Consider the following 19,827-nt stretch of genomic DNA (forward strand, 5'->3'; position numbering starts at 1 on the left):
ATTTTGTGGTTGAACCTGAGGGTTGGTTACAGGGGTGTGTTCACTTTGAAAACTTCAACACACTTATGACTTGTCACTTTCTACTTTCTTACATTTATGTTGTACATCAGTGAAATAAGTAAAAATATTATGATTTGCATCCATATTTATATACTTATACATAAATTCTAAGAGTGAATACTATTACCTTTTAAAATTTTTTAAAATTTATGTTACTAATTATACTACAGAAAGTTTACACCAGTTCTGACTCCCACAGACAATATATAAAATGTGATTTCTTTGTGTTCAAATTAAGACTATCATAGTTTTTCTAATTTGTGGTGATGCATACATTTTAAAATTGAGTGTTTTTCTCTCTTACTTTATGTTTGGAAAATTTTCAAACTCATAGAAAAGTTGAAATAATATAACAGTATCTGAAATATATAATTTTATTATATAATAGTAAAAAAAAAATCATGGTCATCTTAAGTCCCTCATTAGATTTGCCAACTCTTAATTTTTTGCCACTTTTGCTTTTTCTGTCTCTATTTACACACACATTCACTTGCTCACTCATGCATCTATGCACGTATGTATATGTGTATATATACACATATATATGCATTTAATTTTATACTTCTGAATTATTTGATAAGAACCTTTAGACACCATGACAGTTTACCCCTTAAGAATAAGAATATTCTGCTACATAACCACAATACTTCTACCACACCTTAAAAAATTAGCAATAACTCTATTATCAAGTAACATCTAGTCCATATAGTCCCACAACCACACCAAGAAAATCTTTTCTGGCTTTTTAAAAATACAAGATTAAATAAAGTTTACTTACTCATTGCATTTAGTGGCTTTGTCTCTTTAGTCTCTTTCTACCTAAAACAGAACCCCACCACCATTACCCTACCTGGCTTTCTTGCATGATGTTGGAATTTTTTTAAAGTCTATGGCACTTGATAACCTTCTGTTTGCTTTCAAATATGTATGACCATTCTTGATTTTGTAGGCTCATGTTGCAAAATTATTATAGGTTTTCAGAAGCACATGTATCAGCAACTGTAATAAATTTTCATTTGCAGCTATTGGTTAATCATTGAATCTCCAGTTGGGCACCAGATGTTTTTACAAAGGGGGGAAAAAGCATTAAGAGCTTTTAAATCTTACACTATTACTCTGATTGTACAAGAAATAATGATGACATTTCAGTCTCTGAAATATATTGCCAGGATTTTCCTTCATATTGACACTTGTTATTCAATGAATTAGTATAGAACCAGTTTAAAAGGCCAGAGAGTGCAGCGGCAGCCAAGAAGGATATTTTGAAGTTTGAAATGATCCCTATATAAATAGAACGGATCAGCATAACTTTGGGATAAAATTAGCTGAGAGTTTGTGGGCTCTCTAGCATGTGCCTTTTTGGTTGGCGCTGCCTGCCTGATAAAAAGCACAACAAAGCTTCCAGAGAGACAGGAAGGATGGACGGCACGGCTGCCCCTATCACGAAATCTGCAGCTGCCAAGTTAGTTAAGAGAAATTTCCTTGAGGCTCTAAAGTCAAATGACTTCGGGAAATTGAAGGCCATTTTAATCCAAAGACAGATAGATGTGGACACAGTTTTTGAAGTTGAAGATGAGAATATGGTTTTGGCATCTTATAAACAAGGTAAAAAAATTATAAGTGTAATTGTAAAATCAATAGAAAATGGATTTTTTGTTTTAATGTGCACCATTAGCCACCCAAGGTAAACTGGTAGCTCTTATTGTTTCTTTAAATATATGTTTAAAAAATATTTCTAATGTAATAATTTCTTTCTCTTTAAACTAGACCAAATCATGAGCTGATATATATATATATAGATATAGATATATATATGAATATATTGTTTTCTTTACTTTCCTTCTTTCTTCTTTCTATATCCCTGTGCCTGGAATTTGAAATCTTGGATAAAAATATTTAGTAATGCAGTTTTCTTCTATTTCTAGCTTTCCTTCTTCCTAAAAGTGCATAAAGCTTCTCTAGATTATGGCTAAATAGATTGCTGAAATCTAATCCAGTCACTATGACTGGCTTGGGAACAGGCTTACTAACTTTGTGTTAACAGGGCCCTTAAAGATATATCATCTCTATGTGCACTTGAAGGAAAAGGGATTTTTGCCCCATTTGGAGGGTTAATAAATGGGTAAGGCTACACGTTGATACACCTTTATGGTCCTTGTCGTCCTTTTAATGAGTTTTCGGTTCAAGTAGAAAAGGTAAAACCAGAAAAGCCAAAAAGTTAACCTTTTTTCTGTGACTATAGTGATAGCTTAAAAATGTAGTTTTACTTATTACAGAGTACCTACCTTATGAAGAACTAAGGACAAGAAAAATTAGAACCAAATTTCTTTGATCAAGGGATTTTCTGGAACCCATGCTTAATAACTCAGAAATAAATTAGAAGTGAGCAGACTCTGATTTCCCAAATCAGCTAGTTAATGGGGGAATTTGAGTAGCGAGGCCATCTGGTGAGCAGACTGCAAACAAACACCATGTTCAACATCACTTCTGTTTAAACAAAATAGAGGATAAGGTCTTGTGTGCAGCATTGAGAGAGAGATAGCAATTCATTTTTTATGTTTAAAATACTTTCCATTTGTATATAAATCATCAGCATGATCAATTTTTGGGAATGAGTACTAATGGTATATATTTCTATATTAAAACACTTGTCAGTTCTGAAGGAAGCTGAAGCAAGTTAGTGTTTATAATTTTTACTTGCGGCTTTTATTATAAATTGGCATTGCTATTTTGACTGGAAAATAACGAAGGGGTCTGTGTTATCAAAAATGGTTGATAGAAGCTCTGTCAAGAAGAAAAATTGTATACTATATGATTAGATTACTTTTATGTATTTGTTTAGTGAAAGACTTTCTGAATACAAATACATTTTAAGGTATTTTTAAAAACTTATATTTAAGCCTAGAGTAAAATAACTTACATCCAAGTCAGCAGGTAATTTGTGTGACCCTGAGTTGTGAAGACTGCCTTTCCTTCTCTTCTGAGCATGCCAAATTGCGTAGATCCTGCAAAGGTTCTGAGGTGATGAGAAAGGGAGTTTTAGTGGCAGTTTACAGAGAAGGATGCTGTTTCTCTTGATTCCAATGGTGTCATCATCCTTGAATGAGAAAAAAATGCACTTTAAAATCTTTCTGTCAATATGAGCCAACTCTCTGTGGTTTTCATAGAGCTGAATTTTCATTCAATCTAATGGGTGTTTTCATAGGCCTGCGAAGATGGGGCTTTCAATTAGACAGAAAGCAAATTATGCTCTCTGGTTTTGGGGGAAAAAACCAGAGCTGTTCCATTGCTATGCATGCCAGGTGAATGCAAGAAATGATAGAATTTGTGGTCATATCCTCAGAGTTTATGCAGAAAATCATGACTGTTTGTGCACATGTGCGCATGTCTACATGCACCTGTAGAAAGAAATACACTTACTCTCTGTTTAATATGAATATGGCTATAAGACTCTGTCTTTTCAATCTTAATCCCATTTTCTTCAAAGTTTCTTCAGATATTTTCACCTGGCTTCCAGCCTAATTATCAAACCTTTGCTTTTAGTCACGAATGGAAGTGAAGCATAGAATCCTAGTTGCTAGCCAAGCAAAGTAGACCTAAGTGGCTATATCAATTTCTAAGTCACAGAGGAATTCCCGAGGACTAGTGTAGTGCTGAGCAGGCTACACTGGTCGTTTGTTATTTAGTTAGTTAGAATTAGTTCCTTTCTGAATAATTCTGATGAATGAGACCCTTTTCTGTGTGGCCTTGAGTGGTATGTGACTGCATTAAACTTTGTGAGACTTTCTTAAATCACAGCAGACTTCTTGGATGTTGAATGCTGTTGAATTGTTATGAATTAGTTTTTTATTTTTTAAAGCACTTTTGAAAAGTTCTACAATGGAAAAGTGCGCAAATCGTAACTGTGCACTTGGTTAATTTCCACAAAATGAACAAACGTCTGCAGCCAGCATCCAGATGAAGAAATAGAATGTTGCCAGCTTACTTTTAAAGTGTGGCAGTCTTCAGGTTTTGGTTGCTCAGTCGCTCAGTCGTGTCCGATTCTTTGTGACCCCATGGACTGTAGCCAGCCAGGCTCCCCTGTCCTTGGGATTCTCCAGGCAAGAATACTGGAGTGGGTTACCATTTCCTTCTCCACAGCTTTTAGTTATTTTTGGCTTAATAGGCATGACGGTGTATAAAATCTAGAACATAATATGCTTCCTTTAAATTTGGTTTGTGTATACTCAACGTTTGATTGTCCTGGGGAAGATCAGCAGTGGTACAATTAATCCCAAATAGTTTTTGTTTCTTTTAGGACATATTGTAGCACTTTACATACAATTTTTAAAAGTGACCCCATTTTCACCTGAATTATGGTATGTTTAAGCCAGTATGAAAGTCAGTTTACATTTTTTTGTAAAGGCAACTCAAATCTGTTGGTGAAGAAATCAACTTGGAATCTTAACATTGCAACTCCAGATCCACAGTCTAAATGGTATACCAGTAATCAAAAATTGACCTCCTAAGCGAGTGTAACAGAGAAGGCAATGGCACCCCACTCCAGTACTCTTGCCTGGAAAACCCCATGGATGGAGGAGCCTGGTAGGCTGCAGTCCATGCGGTCGCTGAGGGTCGGACATGACTGAGCGGCTTCACTTTCTCTTTTCACTTGCATGCATTGGAGAAGGAAATGGCAACCCACTCCAGTGTTCTTGCCTGGAGAATCCCAGGGACAGGGGAGCCTGGTGGGCTGCCGCCTCTGGGGTCGCACAGAGTCGGACACGACTGAAGCGACTTAGCAGCAAGCGAGTGTGAAGTATGGACCTGGTGAGGAAAGTGGAACAAAGTGTCTGGAAATTCACTTCTGCTGCCCTGTCTCGGAGCAGCTTCTCTCACCTGTGAGACTGAGAACAGATTTAGAAGCTAGCTTCTAGGTCCAGATGGCGGGTGCTGCCTAGCCCCAGCCCCTAATAATGATTCTTTCAAAAAAGGCTGTATTTATTTATTTATGGCTGTGCTGGTGTGCATTGCTGCGCAGGCTTTTGTCTAGCTGCAGCAAGCAGGGGCTACTCCCTGGTTGCAGTGTGCGGGCTCCTCGTTGCAGGGGCTTCTCTTGTTGTGGAGCATGGGCTTGAGGGCTTGTGGGCTTCAGTACTTGTGGCACGTGGGCTCGGTAGTTGTGGCTCGGGGCCTCTAGAGCACAGACTCAGTAACTCTGGTGCATGGGCTTACTTCTGCAGCATGTGGGATCTTCCCAGACCGGGGATGGAACCTATGTCTTCTGCATTAGCAAGCAAAGTCTTTAGCGCTGAGCCACCAGGGAAGCCCAATAATGATTCTTGGAGACATCTCGTTCTATTTTTTCAAGTATTTTAAACTTCATAGTCAAGTCTTCAGAAAAAATTATATTTTATCAATTAAAAATATGTGTCTAACACTTTGTAAAGCAAACATTCTGGTTGGCATTTCCATTATCTCCTGGAGAATGACAGAGATATGGGTCTTAAAATGAAAACAGGTAAGCTAAATGACGTCTACCAGCTGACCACTTTAAAATAGGAATGATGTGAAGTAAAGTTAAATAACGAACAACTCTTAACTCCCAAATACAGTAAACAATTGAATAGTTAGGAGATGTCAATGATATACTTTATTATGAGCAAAGCACACAACATTCATAGTGAAAACAAGCCTCTAAGAAAACTCAGAGTTCTTCTCAGTAGGTGATCTCCATACTGGAAACGTGAATATCCATAAAGCTGTTTCCAGAGATTTTTCTCACCACATGTTTTGATTCTCCTTCAGGTGTATGAGCCTTAGCTCATTAATGTTACAAGAGGAATATCATACTTATCTCTTTGGTATGAAATTCCCTAGTCAGCAAGGCTAATCAGAATCCTTTTATTAATCAGTATGATGTACTTTAAGTACTTCATTTATGGCCCACAGCCGCAGGTTCTTTGGTTGATAGTCATATTTTTAATTAAAATAGCCAATGACTGATTTCACTGAAAAACTTTCTGGCAGGTAATCTATCTACTAAGTCGCAAGAGCCTTCCAAATATCTTGAAAGCTCTTATTTTCACTCTGCTAATGAATAATCTTCTTATCACCTAATTTTCCTGTCTGCCAGAAACTCACTCTCCTGCTTTCTTATTGTCATCCTAGGATTCTTTTCCTTTCCTAGATGTTCAAACATTTTTCTTTTAAATTTTACATTGCAAGCTTACTCCCCCCCCCCTCCTGGGGGAACTCTGAGATTTATCCTGAAAATATTAGCTACTAAAAAATAGCCAAGAATTGTGCTCCAGTCTATAATCCTTCAGGACTGTGTAAATACGTGGACAGAGCAGAGCAAATGTCTGCTAATCCAGCCATGAGCAGTGTGTGTAACCTTTGGCTGTAATAACAGAGGCTTCTCATGTGTGGGGTTCTTTGGACTCAGATAACATTATAGCTGAAAACTGTGGCAGATCTAGGGCTTAGCTGAAGGTTTACCAGAAATGTGTACATCCTCCCAAACACTGGAGCAGAACCAACCCCTCTTTCAAAAGATGGCCCAAATATTTTGCTCCTAACCCTCTTTCCTGAGCCAGCAGGTTGTCCACTGAATGACTTTGGTTTCTGATTTAAATTAAACACACACACACACAAACACACACGCAAGAATTGGTCTGCATATTTTTGTAGCAGCTTAACTCCATTCCTTTAGAACTTTTGCCTAAAAGTGACATCGGTTTAGAGGTGGACTGAATGTAGCTTTCAGATCATTGATGGCAACTTAGAGATTTGTTGTTGCTGTTCAGCTGCTAAGTCATGTCAGACTCGTTGCAACCCCATGGACTGTAGCACACCAGGCTTCCCTGTCCTTCACCGTCCCCTGGAGTTTGTTCAAACTCATGTCCATGGAGTCAGTGATACCATCCAACCATCCCATCCTCTCTCGCCCCCTTCTCCTGCCCTCAATCTTTCCCAGCACCAGGGTCTTTTCTAGTGAGTCAGCTCTTCGCATCCGGTGCCCCAAGTATTGGAGCTTCAGCATTAGTCCTTCCAATGAATATTCAGGGTTGATTTCTTTTAGGATTGACTGGTTTGAGATTTGGGGAGATTAATTATACAAACATGGGTACTTCCTGCTACTTAATCTCTGCAAGATATGTATCCTCATCTAAAGGGGAAGCTTTGTCAAGATGCCCTGCATGCTGATTATCTACAGTGTTATGAAGGGGAAATTATATAGGCAGATTATGTGTCTTGGTCTGGGAAAGGTAAAAAAGTAACTATAGATGCTGTAAATCCAAGTGGGCATGGCCTGTATTTGAGAGTTCTTTCTGGGATTTTTGCCTTGGAGAAAGAATCTGCATTTTCATCTTTTTTCTTCTCAGTTAAGCTCCTTGCTCAGGCAGAGCAAAGCAGAGGGCATCACTGCACATAGCCTGCAGACCTGGGGTGAGAACCAAGTGGCTTACATACATTAAGGGGGGCAGTACCTTCCTTACCTCTAGCCCTATCAAGGGCTTTGTTCCTGGGTTTTCCTCCCCACCCTCCTCCACCCCCCACACACACCTCATCCTGTGCGCAGTCTGAGCATACAGTCAGAGGGCAGCCTGGCCTCGGCAGAGATGAGCAGAGGGGGCCCTTCGAAAGACAAGTGCTGAGAGCGAATCACACTCTGAGTGCTGAAGCCCTAGGACAATTCTGCCGTGGAAAGAAGAGAGAGTGTGAAAGAGACTGCACAGTTAGTTACCTGTATTTCCTCATGCTGCGACCATTGGGGGTTACATTTTGGAGGAGAGATTGTGATCTCTTGACAGCATTGACACAAGGGAGTTAATAAGTGCTGCGTCACTGCGGTTTCTGATGATGGCATCACCTCATGTTTGGTCCTCAGTGAGGGTGGGTGTGGGGGAAAGGATACTCCTGTTTGTTGCTACAGGGACCCGTGGCTGCAGCCTCATTGAAGGTGGTGATTGTATATGGGTGGCCCTTGATAGGGCCAGAGTTAAGGAAGGTACTGCCCCCCTTAATGTAAGCTGTGGGCTGCTGTTTTCTCTGTAGTGGGCTTTCCTGCTTTGCAAGGGCTTGAATTATCCAGAAATTCTGCCCCACTACCCCCTCCCCCCACCAAAGTTCTGCAGTGCAGCTTCAAGATACACTGCAAGGGACCCTGGTCTGTATCTGACAATCTGTCTTCTTCCTAATCTCTCCACTCAGCTCCCTTGGGGCACCAGCTCAGGCATCTTGCTGTCACCCACCTACAGGAGCATTCTTAACGCCCAGGTTCCTTTCTAAGAGAGGTGAGTTGTAGGTGCATTTCGATTCAAGGAGTCAGCTGAATTCTAAGACCTGGCCCTCTCTGAGCCCAGTTTACTGGTTAATGAGTATGATTATAGGAGACACAGATGTAACTGAGAGGCCAAGGACGACTGATTCATGTAATAAACAGGCCGGATAGATTCTCTAGGTGCTATTGGGAATTTAGGGGGGAGAAAAAAAAATCAACAAGCAAATGTATTTCCATATCAAAGTGTGACATACTACAGATGAATTCAGAATCTTCTTTCTTTCCTCATGATTTGTGAGGCTGGGTTGGCACTACACCTAGTCTGATTCCACAAAGACAAAGACAGATGGAAACCCTGCATCGCAGATACCCTGAGTCCATTAGCTTGGACTGAAGCAGGCGTCTTACAGCTCTAGCAGGCTGAAAAAGTGGCAGTTTTCTCATCTGGAAAATGAAAGGCTTGGACTGGATAACCTTCCCTCCAGCGCTAGCATTCTGTGTTTCTTTGATTTTACATCAAAATGGTGTTTTCTTAATCAGCTCTCTGCTGCTTCCTTTTTGAGATCATTTTTCTTCCCATTGCAGATGCAGACATGAGTTTCCAATCAGTTGCTGCATAGAGCTGCCTAATCTTCGCTGCTAATCGGCAGGCAAAACAAACTCTGGTTTTCAGATCTGGAACCAGCTTCTTTGCAAGAGAGTTAGAAGAAGCTGTCCTTCGCAAATTGCTTGTAGAGGAAATTTGAATATTAAGATGACTAGGCGAATTGAGAGAGTAACATTGAAACATATATATTACCATATGTAAAATAGACTTGTTCGGTCGCGCAGTTGTGTCTGACTCTTTGTGACCCTGTGGACTGCATGCAGCATGCCAGGCTTCCCTGTCCTTCACCATCTCCAAAGGGAATTTGCTGTATGACACAGGGAACCCAAAGCCAGCGCTCTATGACAACCCAGAGGCGTGGGATGGGGGTGGGAAGTGGGAGGGATGTTCACGAGGGAGGGGACATAGGTATACCTATGGCTGATTCATGTAGACGTATGGCAGAAACCAACACAATATTGTAAAGCAATTATCCTCCAATTAAAAATAAATAACTTTTAAAGAATGGGAAAAATTAAATCATGTCATCAGCAAAAAAATCATAAAAAAAGATGACTAGATATTGGAGTTAAGTGATTGATCCCTAATCAAAAGCAGGTTGCATGCCGTTATAGCTTAATAGCTATGTCTGGAGCATGGGTTCAGCATGCACAATTAAATGGAGATGTATATATGGATGCATGCAAATATATTGTATATACATATCTGCATATCTATATGTACATGTCTGTTTCCACACACACACACACGTAGGCACAGGGTTGATCCTTCCCAGCCCAGACTGTCTGGGACACTATTTGCCTCTGCCAAGGAAATTCCATATCACCAAATACCTTCCCTTTTCAGCGTCTGAAATCTGGAATTAGTATCTTAGAACTTAATTCTTTTGTATGAATACAGATGCCTACATAAGTTCAGATAATCCTAAGAAGGTCATACTTTAAACAATCCTCAGTCTATTAGACCTTCATGTAAATTAACTTTGGATTTCTTTTTAAAGAACAACTTTGGATAAGGGAAGAGTTGGAGAAAGAGAAAGTGAAATGATCCTAGAATTTCGAATGAGATGAAGAGATTAAAATGTGTGTGAGAGGGAGTGTGTGTGAGTGTGTGTATGTGTGTCTCGGTTGGAGGGAAGGCTGTAGAAAAGAAAAAACTTCAAGCTGAGAGTATTCATTCCCTCAGGATTAATCAGCATTGTGCATGACCTCTTTAAATTATTTTCCCCCCTGGACAGGGCACCTAGTTTATTTTTTTTATTTTTATAAATAGTAGTATACACACAAGGGGCTAAATTTAAAAGCTTAAAGGGAGCATTCAAGGACAAGTAAATCTATGCTATTGTCCCCCAGCCCCCAGTTCTTGGAGGCCACCCGTGCAACCAGTTCCTTGTGTTGGGTGTTTATAAATATTTTCTTACATATTAGCATTCATGTACACTCTTCAGCTCCCTGCTTATCTCACTTGATGATGTATCTTGAGATTTTTCCATATCAGTATACACAGGACTGCCCCCTTCTTTATGACAGCTGTACAGTGTTCCACTGTGTGGATGTACATGCTTTATTTAAACAGTCTCCTATTGATGAAGACTGAGGCAGTTTCCTATCGCTAAGCATTAAGAACAATGCTGTAGTGCATTGCATGTTGTCCTGGGTCAGGCTGCTAAGATTCATAACTGCCAGGAATGTCATACTCTCCATAACGAGCTCGGTGCAAGTAGTGTTGCTGAGAGTTGTGTGATACAGTGGCCCTTATATGGCATTTCACACATGAACGAATGTGCTTGCAGGATAAATACCCAGGAGTGGCACATAGGTAGCACTTTCCCCTTATATGAGAGAATTTTAATACCTGATCACCAGGCTCACCTTGAATGTGGTCATCATCTTCTGAGTGCCTTGCAAATGTTCATTTTTGTTGCCCAGAAGTACTCACAATATTTTAGATTTATTCTGACCTCATCTATCAGCGAAGAATACAACTTTTACTTCTTTTGTTCTGGGTGCTACACTTTTATTAATGTAGTTAAAGATTGTACCCGCTTTTGGGCAGCTTTCTCTCACTGTTGGCGCATTTTGAGATTATTGTCAACTCACATCCCTAGGTTTTTCCGCAAATAAATTACCATTAAATCATAATCTTCCTACCTTGTACTTGTATAGTGGAATATTTTTGCCACTTAAAAACAAACTTCTGATTTACCGAAGTTAAAATGTATTTTGTTGTTTCAGCCCTAGAGTTTCTTCTGAGCTGTCAGGTTATGTCTACATCTTCAACTTGCCATGAAATATTTCATCTTTCCGTACCTGTTTTTCATTCTCCACTCATAGGGAGCATGATGCCATGGCTCTGGGTATTGACATTGAAAAAAAAAAATGTTATAAAGTTATCTCTGATGAGCCTAGAGCCTATTACACAGAAAGAAGTAAGTCAGAAGGAGAAAGACAAATATTGTACATTAACTCACATATATGAAATCTAGAAAGCTGGTACCAATGATCCTGTGTACAGGGCAGCCAAGGAGACACAGACATAAAGAACAGACTTTTGGACTCAGTGGGGGAAGGAGAGGGTGGGATGATTTAAGAGAACAGGACTGAGACACGTGCATTCCCCTGTGTGAAATAGATGACCAGAGGGATTGTGATGTGGGAAGCCAGCGCTCTGTGACAATCTGGAGGGATGGGGTGGGGAGAGAGGTGGCGAGGGTGTGTCTAGGACGGAGAGAACACTCTGTGTGCCCATGGCCAGTGCGTGTTGATCTATGGCCAACACCATCACAATATTGTAAAGTATTATCCTCCAATTTAAATAAATAAATTCAATAAAACATAGACACACAAAGTTATTTTTGTTACAGCTTGTCAAGACGGCAATTTTTGGACACTTGGAATAAAGGACTAGCTCAGTGTTTAGAAGTCAGAGGTAAGGGGGAAAAAGGAAAAAGAAAGAGAAAGAAGAAGTGAGAGAGAGAGAGAGAGAGGAGTTGGGGTGGGGTGGGGTGGGGTGGGAGATTTCCAATAACTAATGGGAAAAATTTAAGATCTCAGTTCTAGAAACAACTGTGGTTCTCCTGGCCAACTAATTTGTGTATATGCTTGTGCTTGCAGGCATAGTTAATTGTGTAACACATCATGTTTTCTTGTTTATTTTGGCTGCTGGGAAGTTCAGAGGAAAATTTTACAGTGTGGTTCTAGCATATGGAACACAGTTAACACAGCTCATATTTATTTTGGGCACCTATCTGACCCAGGACCTCTTTTTACTTTCCTACCTTATTTTTCCCATTGCTCTTATTTTGTAGATCACTTTTTAGAAATCTTGTATTGTGTAAAATTTGTCAGCTGCTGTAAATTCTTTCATTCTTCTTCGGAAAGAGGTGTTGTATAAACTGATAGGCAAATAAAATCTTGGTGTGACAAATATTCTAAAGACATCAAATACATTCACACCTTAGCTTGACAGCAGCAACAACTAGAGGGAAAAAGCACTGTGATGGAATGTAAATTACAAGCTTGTAACAGCTTTGAAATCGCTCAAGATGATGATAGGGAGTTAAAAAAAATTCTTTAATAAACATCTCATGTAAGATAAAATGCGATCACGTAAATGAAGTCTCAAACCGAAACACTTTGGACAGGCGGGAAGGGAAAGTAAACAAAGGAACAAGATAATAGGGAATAGTAAAGACAGTGAGAACTCGAGAGCCCCAGTCCTGTTTAAATAACCCAAAGAGGCTCCTAAGCTAAACATTAGCAGATCCAACAGCTGCTAGTTATAAGTTCCAAATCATTCCGCCAGTTTTATCAATGTGTAAAAGCCCCCACTAAGCAGGGAGATATCCTAGGCTAATCCGAGGCTAAGCTTTCTTTCCCTTTCTTTTCCAGGTTATTGGTTGCCTAGTTACAAATTAAAGTCTTCCTGGGCCACGGGCCTGCATCTCTCTGTCCTGTTTGGTCACGTGGAATGTCTTCTGGTGCTCCTGGACCACAATGCCACAATCAACTGTAGACCCAACGGGAAAACCCCTCTTCACGTGGCTTGTGAAATGGCCAACTTGGATTGTGTTAAGATCCTCTGTGATCGTGGAGCAAAGCTCAACTGCTACTCCTTAAGTGGACACACAGCTTTGCACTTCTGCACAACTCCAAGCTCCATCCTCTGTGCCAAGCAACTGGTTTGGAGAGGTAAGCCTATCTGGGTGGCTGACCTTGTCATCTACTTGCGTGGTTATGGTTTTGGAAATTGGTGATCCTTACTCACATCAGGCAATGTCATTAATAGTACATATCTCTATGCATAAAGCCTAATTTGGGGGCCCTAAAAATACATAGAGAGATGGATGGTTGTGTTTGCCCAGGTCTTTCAGTGATGATCATATTGAAATCTTACTACTGTTTTAACTGTAGGAGACTTGTTAATCTACACATTTATTACTAATAACAAATATTTATTAGCTCCTGTGATGTCAGGTAATGTGCTAATAAGTAAGTAAAAAGAGAAAACAGTTTCTGCTCTCTTGGAGCTTATGTTCTAGGATGGGAAGTGAATATTGAGAAAATAAATTCATAAGTACATAATTATACATTGGGAAAGGGCAAAACAAGGTGGTATGAAAGAGAATGTCAGGAATAAGCTAGTATAAAATGTATAAAGATTTCTCTAAAGATACAATATGTAAGCTGAAACTTTATAATGAGAAGGAATTGACCTTTAAAAACAAGAACAAAGAAGAAAAGTCTTAGGTGTAGGAAATAGCAAGTGCAGAGTTGTTAGGGGAGCAAAAACCTTGGAATATTCCACAAGTTGAAGAAGGCCAGCATGGCCAGAGTATCATGAATGTGCAGGGCGGGAGAGGCATGAGGATAGAGGGAAAGCTACAGCGTGACATGGGATATATTAGATCATATATGGCCTGCTGGGGGCCGTGTATGGGTTCAGAAATGGAGCCACTGCAAAGGTTAAAGCAAGGCAATGACGTAGATTAACTGACATTTAAAGTCTTCTGGACTTATTCCAAAGTTGGGTTAGAGAAGGCCAAGAATGGACGCAAGAAGACTAGCAAGTAGGCTCTTGCAATACTGTAGGTGAGAGGGGATGATGATTTGCACTGAGGGACATAGAAAGATCAGAAAATGGATCTGCAGTATGTTTTAGAAGCAGAATGGATGGGATTTGGACATGGACTAGATTTAGGTTGCTGGTCAGGGGGTGGTGACAGAAAAAGAAACTTCAAGAATCATTGCCAGGTTTCTGGCTTTAGAAAATGGGTGGATAGTGATGCTATTTTTAAGATGGGGAAACTTGAGGAAGAAATGTATCCTATGGGAAGATTGTTGTATCTTTTTTTTTTAAAAAAAAAACAGATTTTATAGGATTTATTTATTTATTTATGTTTGGCAGCTCTGGGTCTTCATGGCTGCACGCCGGCTCTTCTCTGGTTGTGGTGCCTGAGCCTCGCATTAGCTTCTCTTGCTGCGGGAGTGTGGGCTCTCAGGCCACAGGCTTCACGAGCTACAGCCCTCGGGCTCGGTAGTTGCGATTTGTGGCTTAGTTGCCCGGAGGCATGTGGCATCTTCTTAGACCAGTGATTGAACCCGTGTCCCCTGCATTGGCCGGCAAATTCTTAACCACTAAGCTCCCAGGGAAGTCCCGTTACATCATTTTTTAAAAGTCAAGTTTACGGAGGTAATAATTTATAAGCTGTAAATTCACTGTTTTTGAGAAATAGGTAGTCGTGAAGCCATTCACCACAGTTATCTCAGAAAATCCCCTGATGCCCTTGGTAGTTAATTTCCTCACTCTACCCCCACTTCTGGCAACTATTGATCTGTTTTCTGTCCCTTTAACCTCATCCTTTCAGAATAGCATATTAATTAAATTATACAATATATAACATTTTGAGTCTGATTTTTCCAGTTTAGCATATGCACTTGAGATCCATCAATGTGATTGCACTCACCAGCAAATCAGACCTTTTTATTGCTGAATAGTATTCCGTGTATGGATGTAACACAGTTTATTCACTCCTCAGAAGAGGGGCATTGGGATTGCTTCTAGTTTTTGGTAATTTAGAAAAACAAAAACTGCTATAAACATTTGCATCCACATTCTTGTACGGACATGTTTCATTTCACTTAGGTAAACACCAGGAGTGGGGTGATGGTTGTTATGGTAAGTTTATAAGAAACTACTAAACTGTTTTCCAAGGCGCTTGTATCATTTTACATTCCTACCAGTAGTGTATAAGAGTTCCTCTTACTCTCCATACTTGTCAGAACTTCATCATGTCAGATTTTTTAAAACTGTTTTAGCCATTCTAATAAGTATACAATAGCACCTCATGATTTTAATTTGAATTCCCTTAATGACCAAAGGGGCTTCCCAGGTGGCGCAGTAGCAGGAGACACAAGAGACGTGTGTTTGATCCTGGGGTCAGGAAGATCCCCTGGAGGAGGAAATGGCCACCCACTCTAGTATTCTTGCTTGGGAAATCCCATGGACAGAGAAGCCTGGCAGGCTACAGTCCATGGGGCCACAAAAACTCAGACACAGCACACACACACACACACACACACACTGACCAAACACATTGCATATGTTTTTGTATATTTATCTGCTAGCTAAGTATTCACTTTGGTGAAATATCTGCTCAGTTCTGTTTTTTTCTTAATGGGCCGCTTTCTTATTATTGATCTGTGGAAGTTCTTTTTGTTGTTGTTAGTTTATTTTTTAATTAATTTGTTTTTTTAATTGAAGGATAATTGCTTTACAGAATTTTGTTGTTTTCTGTCAAACCTCAACATAAATCAGCCATAGGTATACATATATCCCCTCCCTTTTGAACCTCCCTCCCATCTACCTCCCCATCACACCCCTCCAGGTTGATACAGAGCCACTGTTTGAGTTTCCTGACCCATACAGCAAATTCCCATTGGCTATCTATTTTACATATGGTAATGTAAGTTTCCATGTTACTCTGCCCATACATCTCACCCTCTCCTCCCCTCTCCCCACGTGCATAAGTCTATTCTCTATGTCTGTTTCTCCGTTGCTGCCCTGTAAATAAATTCTTCAGTACCATTTTTCTAGATATGTGTTAGAATACGAAAGTTATCTTTCTCTTTCTCACTTACTTCACTCTGTATAATAGGCTCTGGGTTCATCCACCTCATTAGAACTGACTCAGATGCATTCCTTTTTATGGCTGAGTAATATTCCATTGTGTATATGTACCACAACTTCTTTATCCATTCATCTGTCTATGGACATCTAGGTTGCTTCCATGTTCTAGCTATTGTAAATAGTGCTGCAATGAACACTAGGGTACATGTGTCTTTTTCAATTTTGGTTCTTCAGGGTATATGCCTAGGAGTGGGATTGCTGGGTCATATGGTAGTTTTATTCCTAATTTTTTAAGGAATCTCCATACCGTCTACCATAATGTGTCGGAGTTCTTTATATATTTTGGATACTAGCTCTTTATAAATAAGTGTTTTGCAAATATTTTAATTCACTCTTTGGGTTTTCATTTTCTAATGGTGTTTTTAAAAGAGCAGAACTTTTAAAATTTTGATAAATTCAATATTTACATCTTATGGTTTGTGCTTTCTGTGTTTTAGCTAAGAAATGTTTGATTAACCCAAGTAACAGATTTTCTGCTGTATTTTCTTCTAGAAGTTTTATAATTTTAGGGTTTGCTTTTATGTCTTTGATTAATTTTGAGTAATTTTTTTGCATATGGTAGGAAGTATAAGTTAAAGCTCATTGTGTGTGTGTGTGTGTGTGTGTGTGTGTGTGTGTGTATGGATGGTCAGTTGTTTCAACATCATTTGTGGAAAAGACTATTCTTTCACCACTGAATTGTTTTGATATTTTTCTTAGAGGTCAATTGGCCAAATACGTGTGGTCCATTGATCGATAAATCTATTTTTTTGCTAACCCTCCTCTGGCTTGGTTGCTTTATATCTAGTCTAAAAAGCACATAGACTGAGTCCTTCTAGGTGAGTTTTAAACATGAAAGGTTTCAGACCTCTTTGAGACAACAAAGCAAATAAGTCAAGGATGTACTTGATATAAAAGTATAAAAGTATAGATTTCAGAAAAGAACTCTGGACTAAAGCATTAGGTTTAGGAACCATTAGCCTATAGATTGTATTTGAAACCAAGAAAATCAATGAACTCACCTGGAAAAATGGGGTAGAAAGATGAAAGAGAACTTAGGACCAAGCTCTGACAAATTCTTATGTTTAGATGTTAGTAGGATGAAGAGGAGGCAATAAAAGAGAGTGAAATGATTCTACCTTTGATTTCTTTTCCTTGTGATAACCACTTTCCTCTCTCTCTATTTTTTATTTCTGAGAGTGTATTAAAACATATTCCACACTGGAAAATAAAGAGTGAAATGGATTCGCAAATAAAATTGGAGAAAACTCAAAAGCATTTTTGGCATCAAAGAAACTAAGAAACAGGCAGGTTCGGGAATGGAAGAATGGTCTGGCTGTACTGATAGCTACTGAGAGGTTTAATTAGGTGTTCATTGGACTAAGAGAGTTATTACTGACAAAAATAGTTTTGGTGAAATGGTAGGTGCAGAAACCAGATCAGAAGGTATGAATGAGAGGTTAGAAACTAGAGACGGCATATGCTGACAATTCTTAATTTTGGCCGCAAATGTGAGCCTAGGAGCAGCATGATTGCTGAAGGGGATTAGGGTGTATCATGCTAGACCATTATCTGCAGTTGAAGGTAAAAGGAAGTGTTTATATGCTGGAGATGGTTTATAGGAAGCAGCAGCTGAAGACGCGCGAATGCGCGAGACAGGATAACTGCAAGGTCTAAATCTTAGAGAAACTGAGGAGCGGTGGGATCCAGAGACCACAGGACACATGCTCATTTTCAGCGGGCAAGCCAAAGTAAGATATGGCTTTAATGCCAGGGCACTTGCACATTTGGTTGTCGTGAGATGAGGGGGTCCCTTTCTGATGCAAAGTCATCAGCCAAAGTGAGAGAAGAAAGATTGGAAATGTATCGAGAGGGGAAAGACCATGGGGAAAGAATGGGAGAACGTGCTTGAAGATGTTATGATCTTCTCAACCTGTGAGGATTGAAAGGAAAAAAACATCAGCCTGGCATATTCTTCTTGCCTGCCCGGGGAGGAAGGGCCTAGTGCAGTGATACTCAGAGAAGGATAGGCATCTGTTGGAGCATGGGGCCATCACCAGTTTTCATAGTTACTTATACATTTATTTTTAGATTTAGTTTTTATTTTTATCTATATTTTAATTAATTTAAACTTTTAAGCTGTTTTCACAAATTTTGGAAAAACATTAAGAAATATATTTATATGTGTTATATATATATATTTGTTTAATTATTGACCTTTTATATTGCTGTGTTTTCATCAACTACAGACTAATAGCAAGCTGTCAACACTGTCTCTCCTCTGAGATGTCGACACAGTTATCCCACATGTCCTTTATCCTTGTGGACAGAAGAAGACCCAACTAGAGAGGTAGGGGGAGATTGAGCCTGGTTTCCTCTAGGCTGAGACAAAGAATTAGATTGATAACAATCTTGGAGAAAGAGCAGAAGGAAGTCCATCAAAGATAGCTCACTCTTTACCACCACTGCATCAAAGGCTGAGCCACAACAAGAAAGATACATTAGGAAAAACAAAATTTTCAACATCTGTGTGGCAAATAGATTATAAAATTAAAAGGCAGTCCTACAACTGAGGAAAACATTTGGGACAATGTGACAAAGGACTCATACCCTTAATATATAAAGAAACTGTAAAAATTAAAATTAGGAGGATAGCAACTAAGAGAAAAAAGGAAAACCGAAGGGACCAAGAACAGGAACAGGCATTTCAGAAAAAGACAGGCATGTGAACAATAAATAAAGGTGAGGCAATGATCATCTGTATTGATAATCAGTAAAATGTCAATTTAAATAGAATTGGATGCTTTTGTTTCATTTATTATGTTAACAAAGATACCAAAGATGATAATACATGTGCTGACAAGCACGTGGGGCAGTGCTCCTACACAGGCTGCTGCTGCTGCTGCTGCTAAGTCGCGTCAGTCGTGTCCGACTCTGTGCGACCCCAGGGACGGCAGCCCACCAGGCTCCTCGGTCCCTGAGATTCTCCAGGCAAGAACACTGGAGTGGGCTGCCATTTCTTTTTCCAATGCATGAAAGTGAAAAATGAAAGTGAAGTCGCTCAGTCATGTCCGACCCTCAGCGACCCCGTGGACCGCAGCCTACCAAATTCCTCCGTCCATGGGGTTTTCCAGTCAAGGGTTCTGGAGTGGGGTGCCATTGCCTTCTCTGCTTACACAGGCTAAGTGGAGTGAAAACGTGTATGATTGAGGGGAATATAAAAAACTCACAGCTTTTCTAACTGAGAAATTCTGCCTCTAGGATTAGGGACTAATTCAGCACCTTTTGACTCATTGTTCTCATTGATGTAGGGCCTCAGATTCAGACTCTGGGTACATCTGCAAACAAAATTATACATTGAGTCAAAGAGATAACTGATGAGAAAAAAGACACCATGTAACAGAATTGTGCTCGGTCACATGATCTGTAGTACACTAGAAATTGAGCTTTTCTCCTAATTCTATGAATCTTCAAAATAGTATGTTACAGTGTATATTATTGTATATTTTTTCAATGAAAGCCATGATTGGTTAAGAAATATGTTTAAAATATGCCACAATTTTAAAAGACATATATTGCCTTCTTTTTAAGATACTTCAGTTCAGTTCAGTCACTCAGTCATGTCTGACTCTTTGTGACGTCATGAATCGCAGCATTCGCCAGCTCCCAGAGTTCACTCAGACTCATGTCCATCCAGTCAGTGATGCCATCCAGCCATCTCATCCTC

General features: G+C 39.6%; 1 protein-coding gene across 1 annotated transcript in view; it reads left to right on the forward strand.

Annotated features, from left to right (window-relative positions):
* The first annotated feature begins 1,457 nt into the window (after positions 1–1,457).
* The window catches only part of ASB4 (ankyrin repeat and SOCS box containing 4), an 85,403-nt gene continuing 67,033 nt past the window's right edge, over positions 1,458–19,827 (forward strand). The window contains exons 1-2 of the mRNA XM_052638594.1: positions 1,458–1,665; positions 12,824–13,123. Coding sequence (XP_052494554.1) covers positions 1,479–1,665; positions 12,824–13,123 — 487 coding nt within the window. The 5' untranslated portion in view covers positions 1,458–1,478. The remainder of the gene's footprint in view (positions 1,666–12,823; positions 13,124–19,827) is intronic.

The sequence above is a fragment of the Budorcas taxicolor genome, chromosome 4 (assembly GCF_023091745.1).
Source record: "Budorcas taxicolor isolate Tak-1 chromosome 4, Takin1.1, whole genome shotgun sequence".
Lineage (NCBI taxonomy): Eukaryota > Metazoa > Chordata > Mammalia > Artiodactyla > Bovidae > Budorcas > Budorcas taxicolor.